This window comes from Haliaeetus leucocephalus, unplaced genomic scaffold (genome assembly GCF_000737465.1).
Source record: "Haliaeetus leucocephalus isolate CR32 unplaced genomic scaffold, Haliaeetus_leucocephalus-4.0 Scaffold1014, whole genome shotgun sequence".
In the NCBI taxonomy this organism is placed as follows: Eukaryota; Metazoa; Chordata; class Aves; order Accipitriformes; family Accipitridae; genus Haliaeetus; species Haliaeetus leucocephalus.
Window position 1 is genome coordinate 536029 of NW_010973450.1, and position 8709 is coordinate 544737.

At 41.3% G+C, this 8709-nt stretch overlaps 1 protein-coding gene across 1 annotated transcript; it reads left to right on the forward strand.

Annotated features, from left to right (window-relative positions):
* The first annotated feature begins 458 nt into the window (after positions 1-458).
* On the forward strand, positions 459-8354 carry LOC104842513 (selenoprotein T). Its single transcript, XM_010584897.1, has 5 exons — positions 459-1250; positions 2346-2472; positions 3950-4037; positions 5516-5667; positions 7545-8354. The coding sequence occupies exons 1-4, from the start codon at positions 1177-1179 to the stop codon at positions 5638-5640; spliced, it is 414 nt and encodes a 137-aa protein (XP_010583199.1). The 5' UTR covers positions 459-1176; the 3' UTR covers positions 5641-5667; positions 7545-8354.
* Positions 8355-8709: the final 355 nt, after the last annotated feature.

The following is an 8709-nucleotide window of genomic DNA, read 5'->3' on the forward strand; positions in this document are numbered from 1 at the left end:
GGCTCCCCTGGGGCGGGGGTCGGGGCCGGGGCCGGGCTGTGGGGCGCTGGCGCCCGGCGGGCCGCGCTTAGAGAAAAGGGCTCTGCAAAAATGGCGACCCGCGGGAAAAACGCCGTTTCCGGGCCCTTTTGGTGTAAGGCGAGGCGTTTTAGTGACTGAGGGTTACGGTTAGGAGGAGCTGATGTTTTAACGAAGACCGTAGTTGGAGGGGTTTCGTCTGTTTGGTTGTTTTTTAAGGGCTGTGTTGCTATCGGTCGGGGAGATCAGGCACCTTTACGTCGTTCTCGGAACATTGCCGGTGGCGTCAGCTGCGGGGAGCAAAACCGAGGAGCAGTAGGAAGGGCTGAGCTAGTTCTAGCACATGTAGCTTGTTTGCGGGGAAAAAAAAAGAAAAAAAAAAAAAAAAAGGGGGAGCCTTCAGCGCCTGTCACCGTGTTTTCGTGGCGCTCCGAGGGCGGCCGGGAACGAGAAGGTTCGTTTGCTGCGGTTCCCGGAGCAGAGTCTGGTCCGGGTTGTGTCAGGCGGACCTGCGAAGCACCGCAAAAGGCTCGGGAGAAAGTGCTTTGTTTGATTTCTTTTGCGGTAGGCTGGGGCTGGGTAATTTTTATTTCGATTATTACAGAAGCAGCTGGTAGAAGTGTGAGCCAAAGTACAGCTCTGCAATACTTCGCTCTTCTGTGGTTAATCTGGTCACCCGTGTGGAGAAATACCTGGGAGCGATGTTACCTGTCTGTCGGCAGTCCCAGAGAGGGTTAAATAGTGAGGAATTAAAACGGCATTGTGTGAAACTTTTTTTTTTTTTTTTTTTGGACATAGGGCAAGGTGATACTTAAGCTGACTGTCTAACTTGGCTTTTTAGGGGGGAAACAAATAATTCCTTGCTCAGTGGACTTGACCAAAACATTGTGTCTGTGCTAGTACGTGAAAACAAATTTGTGTAAAACCAAGTGCCTAGCTAGCTGTCAGGGTTTTTGATGTGTAGCTTAGCGGCAAATCAGTTTTCTTCATTGGCATGAAGAATTCTAGTTTTATTTTAAACTGAATGGATTCTGAACAGTGCGAGTACTGGTGTTGCCAGTTTAGCAGCGACTTTAACCTAGAGCATTCCAGTTTCAGTGACAATGTCTGTCTGCATTTAGTGTCTCCTGAGGCTACAGGCGGGTGTTTGAGGAGTACATGCGGGTTATTAGCCAGCGGTACCCAGACATCCGAATTGAAGGGGAGAACTACCTTCCTCAACCTATATATAGGTAAGCAAATGACTGGCAGTACAAATTCTCTTTTTTCCAATATGTAGGCTCAGCACGGTGAGTTTTGAATATGTGCATTTACGCTTAAATAATATTGAAAATGAGAACTTAAGGGTTTTTTTGCATTATGGTTACATACACCTTGGTTATCTTCTCCCTTCCAGGTAGCCACCTTAGTTTTCCATCTGGACATCCATATGATGAGGCCTGTCATGTTTCAATCCAAAATAAATTATGTAATTAACTTCTTTTCACAGTGAATTTTTCCAGCTCTTCTTCATGATGTATCTGGATGTAAACTCACATTTGTTGCTCAGACTTATGCCCTTAGTGACAAATTCCTGTAATAGGTTAAGGCTGCAAAGGAGGGAGGAGTTTGTTTTTAACATCTTAAGTCAGGGGAGAGCCGACCTCATCGGAGAGACTACCAGGGTGACCTTAACTATGGGGGTGGGGAGGAAGTCCAAAGAAATTTGGAAAAAGGCAAAGCGAAAATAGTGTTATTCCTATTATTTAAACCATTGTGTACATGCTAGAGAGCGATTCCATAGGTGCTGTGGTGGCTTCTGAACCACTTCTTGACCTAATTACTGTAATAATTACAACGGTAAGAATGCTACAGGATCAAATACCTCGGTGTCAATTTGCTCTCTGACTATAGGTTTAATTCTTAGAAAAAAACTGTAGGGTTTTCTGCATCTGCTGGGAAAATGCTTTACAAGGAAGTAGTGCATGTCAATTAGACATGTCTCTATAATATGGAACAACTTCTTTAAGAAACTGAATGTATTATCCAGTTTAAACATGTATAAGTGGAAAGCAAATTTCTATTTGACATCTGCTTAGGAAAAAAAAATCTGTATGCGTGGTGTACACAATAATATCCTTCTGAGGATGCGTGGTTTTGTTCGTGTGTGTTGCTTTTTTTTTTGTTTTTAACAGTGAGATAAACTTGGTTGAGAAGTTTTGTGTTTTCTTTGAAACACTTGATTGTACACTATCAAAATGCTGCTAATTAGGTGAATTACAGCTATATAATGGTGAAGTAGTAACTGTGAACCTTCTAAGTCACTTTTATGTGTTGTCTTTTGATAGGCACATAGCATCCTTCCTGTCTGTCTTCAAACTAGTATTAATAGGCTTAATAATCGTTGGCAAGGATCCATTTGCTTTCTTTGGCATGCAAGCTCCAAGTATCTGGCAGTGGGGCCAAGAAAATAAGGTAAACAGCATACTTAATTCTTTTATTTTGAAAAAGCAGTTTTAGAATGACTTCATGAGAGTGCTCTGGGAGTACGTCACAATTGTTACCACTTTTAACTTTCACACACTGCAGCCTTAACAGAACTTTTAGGTTTCTATAACTAAATACACTTGAGAATTTAACAGTAGCGTTATTATCCTTAATAGTTGTGCTTCATGTTTTTGACAGACACGGCTTTGATTCTCAGCATCTCTTTCGAAGCTGATGACGCTGCAGAGGGGCAGTGAGGTTAACATTACTGACAAAGATGATAAAAAATTTTTTTTTTTTATCTTTTTAGGGCTCAGAAGTAGAGTTTCAAGCTGGTGTTGTTGGCGTTACAATTACAGCTTCCCTTTTCTATTGTCTCATAACTATTTTGCAGTTGCTGCTTTCATGAGACTTGTAATAAATTAGGCATGCAATTAGATGGTGGTTAGAAAAATCAAGCTGAAATTTTGTGGGTGTTTTTGCAGAACATACTCAGGCATGACAGCCTATGCTTTGTGGGATGAATATCCCTGTGAGTCAGTACTGATGGTGCTAAGAGATTAATGTTGTTGTCCTCTGAGTTATAGTAACCTTATTCCAGATTTATTCTACTAAACAAAAGCAATGAATAAGTTTATTAACTTTTATTTTATTGGTGCACAGATCCTCAAACTGAGCTACCCAGTGCAGTGGGTCTCTGTCACCAGTCAGTTTGAATGTACAGAAGCTGTAATATATCCTGTTCAATTAAATGGGCCAAATACACTACCAGGCTAGGCTGCCTGCAGTACGTCTGTGGTCTGTGATGCTGTAGACAACTAACTATCTCCCATGCTAAATTCTTTGGTATTGCAGTAACCGTGTGAATGGGCCCTTGTGCATGAAAAGGGAATTATAAAGGTGCTGGTGATGGAGGGAGATGCTGTGTTGCTGAAGATTGCATCATTTCATCCTGAGGCACCAATACACACAGAAAATTCCAGATGATTAGCTTGAAGAAATGCTAGAGAGCTGACAGTTCTTGTGAACAAATGCAATTTGACTTGCTTTGCTGTTTGTGTCTAGGCCTGTGGTTCTTTGATCTGAAGTGTTACTCTGACAATGGCAGGCAACATGTAGAAACAGTTTGTGTTCCCTTGGCATCGTAGCCATGTACTTCTGCAAACTGGCTGTCAAGATGTACATTGATTTGTGGAGGAAAGGATCGAGAAGATGGAACTTGGTTTGAATCAGGATTGTGAGTTGGGTGATTTCAGAACTATTTTGATACCTGTCTAGGGAAGGCAATGTGCACAATCTTTTTAAAAAGAGGATGAAAGATGTCTGTGCGATTAGAAGATTACTTGCTAAACTGCAGAGGGGAATTCAAAGACACCTGCAAACATCTAGCGCTTATTAAGAGTGAGTAAAATAAGCTGTGGCTCACACAGCTGAAGTATCTGGGACTCTCTCTGTTCTCTTCTAGGTTTATGCTTGTATGATGGTCTTCTTCCTGAGCAACATGATTGAGAACCAGTGTATGTCAACAGGTGCATTTGAAATAACTTTGAATGGTGAGCTGAGAACTTTCTGTTTAAGGGAATGACATTGGGTTGCATGTGTATGCACAGATTGGTGAGAGCTGCTGTGTTGGGACAATGAGGGATGATGTTAGGAAATGTGGTGTGTTTCAAGATATGACGGCATGCGGTAATCGCCATCCGTTTTGAAACTTCAGGTGTTATATATGACAATAAATGATGAAAATCATGGAAGTTTTATAAAGCAGCCTGTACAGATGTTAGTACGTATGTTTTAAAACAGCTATGTAAAAACTTATGAGAGGAATGCTTGGTCGCTTGGGGTAACTGTATTATGTTCTTTCTTTGCGTGTGATGTGCATTAAATAAAAAATAATCAACTAGGGAAGCATACTCTCTAGTTAATTAGATGCTTTCCCTATCCTGTTTCATGGTTTAGCCTTGGAATCCTATTGAATCCATTGCTATTCCCAGTTTCTCAGTACCAGTGGACAGCAACACTGATTTTTCAGGTTAGGAGTCTGTGGACCCTCTGCCTTCAGATAATTTTATAGTTTTAAAGAATATGTAAGCTTGATGGAGTACAGAATTCTTCAAGCTCTAGGTACAAGTATGTAATCTAGCTCTGTGCTTTATAATCTCAATTTATGGTTGTGCAGGATGCATTTCAATATAGTAGTTTCCAAGTCAAGTCATATACTTCAGAACCTTTTAAAGCCTGACTGTATTGAATCAAACTAGTTGAACTCTGTGCACTTCTAGTCCTAAATCTCTGATTAGAATTGGCAGCAGAGCCTTCCTAGGGGTGAACCGTCACATCTGGACTTCTGTAGGTTTCTCGGTTGCATTTTGGGACAATGTGGTTCCAGTCTGGCTTTTGGTTTATGTAGGTGACAGCAATTGTATTTTTCAGTGTGGGTTCATGAAGTGCTATAGCAGTGAGGGATATTTGAGGCAATAAGTATTTGTCAACATCAGAAATGAATATTGTGTTTACCTTAAAGTATTTATGGACTGTGCTGCCTTTTATATTTCAAGGGGGGTAGGGTGGGCATGGAATAATGGTTGCAGCTACTTTGAGTGGAACTTTCCAAGCCAGGTCTTGGTAAGCAGAACTTTTGAGGGTCAGCCTTAGATGTTAGGCAGAGTGAGATGAAAACTAATGAGACCCACAAGTTTCAAAGATTTAGCAATGGTTTAAAAACTCAGTATGGTATTCTGCCACCTACTAAGGTATTTTCAGACATTCTGTCAGTGGATATTTTGAACCTCTAAATCCATATGATGTACTTCTAAATGGAAGCATTAGACTCTTCGTTCTCCTGGTTGGACTGGGTTTTAGTATAGCTAGTGGGTTGAAGCGTTGTTGATCAGGTATTTTCCTCAGTATAAAATAGTACTAACTTGCATAGCTTCCTAGCTCTTTTGAATTTTATGTTTAAACTAGCCCTACATGTTTTCCAACTCTGTCAATGTAATGGTGCTTTTCTCCCCTCTGTGTTTTGTGGTAGATGTTCCAGTGTGGTCTAAGCTAGAGTCTGGCCACCTTCCTTCCATGCAGCAGCTTGTAGAAATTCTTGATAACGAAATGAAGCTCAATGTGCACATGGAGTCAATGCCTCATCATCGATCATAGCCCCATCTATCAGCACTGAAACTTCTTGTAAGTCTTCTTCCAGTCACCAGCTGTCTGTTGACTTGGGTGTGAAGGACCGCATGTTGCAGATTGAACATTGTAATCGTATATTTGTTCGTTTGAAAGTGTTTTACTGGAGAACCAGCTCTAGTGACCTTACGTAAATTGACACGTATGATTTTACAGGTGCTGTTTCGGTGGGAGGTTTTGGGTTGGGGTTTGTTCTGCCTATTTCGAAACTGGAAGCTGGTATTCCTTTGGGCAGAAAAAGATGTGTTACTGCGTGCAGAAGGCTTACGTTAGTGAACTGTATTATGCAGAGATCAGAAAACACATTGCACTGTGTGCCTTAAAATAGTCTGTGTGTGGAGGATTTCTCTATAACTTGTAACCTAGTTGAATTGCATGACCCGAGAAAGTAGAACATTTTCTTGCTCCCATCTGTGTGCTATACTGTTTTAAGCTTTTGCAAATACTCCTTGACACTTAGGAGCAGAAGGTTTGTATCCATGCTTATATATTTTATGACAAACCAAATCCGTGTTCCTCTGTCGCCTGTGCCTTTGAAAACATTTGGCTTACGGTTCTTCATAGGAACATTGATGTGCTACAAAAAGACTGTCTTGGTGCAAAAATTTACAGTTGGCACTTAGGAGACCACTTAAGTAGTGATCTGTGGTGCAGTTTTTTGCACAGGAACGCTTTGGTTTGAGAGACTCGTTTCTTGGCTTTACCTTGCTGAGAGACAGCCCACTCAACAGGCAGACCCTGTGCTGCCGTTTCTGTTGACTGACATCGCACAACTCATCTCACCAACTTAAACTGATCAGTTGGTCCCAGCTGTAGCAGTTAATGACCTGGCTCTGTTCGAACACAGATTTTCTTTGGAGCTCTGTTTAATATGATGCGGCTTTTGCAAGTTCGTATTTACATAGGCAAGAACGTGGCACATGGAGCATAATGTTTGGAGAAACCACAGCTCTGTCAAAGCACTGCAGGCAGTCTCACTCCTTGTAGGAAAGCACGTTCCCTAACCAGGGCTTGCTCTGCTGTTTCTCGCTGCTTCAGAGCTCAGTCTTCAAACCCTGCTTTTTTTTCCCTATCAATCTCTCCCTCCACTGACACCTCTGTGGCTTCCTGAAGTAGGGAGAGCAATTTGGAGAGACTGCTACCTCAAAGTCCTCATGCAGGGAATGTGAGAAACAGTTGACTTTTGATTCCTGCAGGCATGTCCCATTTGTTCAATTAAGTCTGGTTTGTCCTAGTAATTTAGCAAAAAAACACGTTTATCGTGAAATAAATTGTTTTGTATTTTTTAAATATTTCTTAGTATCAAAAATTTTGGTGTTATCTGTACTTTTCAGATGGGCTTGCTGAAGCTCAACGTCCTGTATGTGTGGATTTAGAGGGTCTCAGGTAGTACTCTGTTGCAAAGTAGATTGATGTCACGTTTAAGCTTACAAAGCATGCCAAGACTGTTCTTGTGTAGCATTTTATGTAATGGGATATGAGTTTAGAAGAACAGTAACAGAAAACACCATTCAGTTGTATTTCCATCCATGTGGGAAGTAGTGCTACAACTTAGGAGAGTCTGATAGTGAGACTTAGTGACTTTGTGTTTTCATGTCTCCTTATCTAAATTCATGCTAATGATCGCCATTCTGATGGTATCCTAGCAGGCAGTCGCCCAGAATTAAATAATAATAATGCTCTTTTGCTGGAGTTATGACCTCCCAAGAGACAGTGCTTGTAATTCAAGTTTTATAATCCGAAGTGTACATAGCCTGCTGTTCTCCCTAGCTTACAGAAGACGCCTTGGCTCTCTGTTCTGATGGTGTTGGAGATGGCTTGCTTGTTAATGCAGGAGAGTTTGCCGACTGTAATGCTTGTGTCTCCATTTCCAGGCATTAAGTGGTGATTTCCAAAGGCAGCGTGGCTCAGACCCATGAAGGCCTGTACTGAAGACAGCACGCTGTTAGTACAGACTGGATGCTTCTCTCGCAGCCACGTTGTGCCTCCTGAAAAAAAACTTAATGAAAGACCTCTTTCAGTGCTGGCGTGTTTCCAGATACTGCACATTCATGGAGTGCAATAATACTGTATAGTTTTTTTAAGATGTCATTCGACCAGTTCATAGCTCAACAATGCAGGCATTACTAATTGTAACTTATTTTATATTCATGTTTCACACAATGGCAGATTGAGTTGATACCTAATTTTTCCTCGGAAAAAAAGTTTGTTTAATCTGTTGTATTTTATATGAATTTATGTTCTTTTTGTAGTTTAAAATGAAGTTATAGGCGTGTCTGATACTGTCCTAAACTGTTAAGTAATTGACAGCTGTCAATCAAATATCTCTAATGTGGTTAAAGCAGGTTTGTATATTTTTCAAAGTATATGGCAGAGTTGAACAGTGCATTATATACTAAATTATATAAACAAAATTATATGCAGAGTAGTTACATCATTTTGTGACTTCGGTAAAAATTACAATCGACTGCTCTTTAAATCGTGTTGGCCAGCTCAAGAGGTTTTTCCTTCACCATTCTGAAGAGGTGAAAAGCTGGGCCTTTCTACTGTCCTAAATAGAAACCAAGAAAGTTAATTTAAATAAAGAGTTCTCATTTACTGTGTGAAGTACCTTGTTTGAGTCACTGATGGATATTCTTAAAATTGCAATTGAAAAAACGCATAAAAAGCCTACTTTCCAAAGTCATTAATCTTGTGTTTGTTGTGTCTAAGCCCCTAACAACCTCCGTGTTCTGGAAGGAACGCACAGAGCTTTGTCTTTTCCTTCGTGTGCTTGCCAAGTTCAGCTGCGATGAGAGTTCGGCTGCTGTTGTCCCGAGGGAAGGTCACTGGGTTAAAGGCAAGTCTCAAATGCAGTTCTCTTGCAGGAGCTGGGAATTTTCCTCAGTCTGGCTTCCCGAGTCGGTGCGAGCTGCAGGCTGCAGACTCTGGTCTGCGGTTCTTCACCATCATGCCTCCTGACTGTGGCATGCTCCAGGCTGGATGGCTGAGTGGCTGTTGCTTGTGGCACCTGTGCAGGGAGGCTTGGTTCCAGCAGCA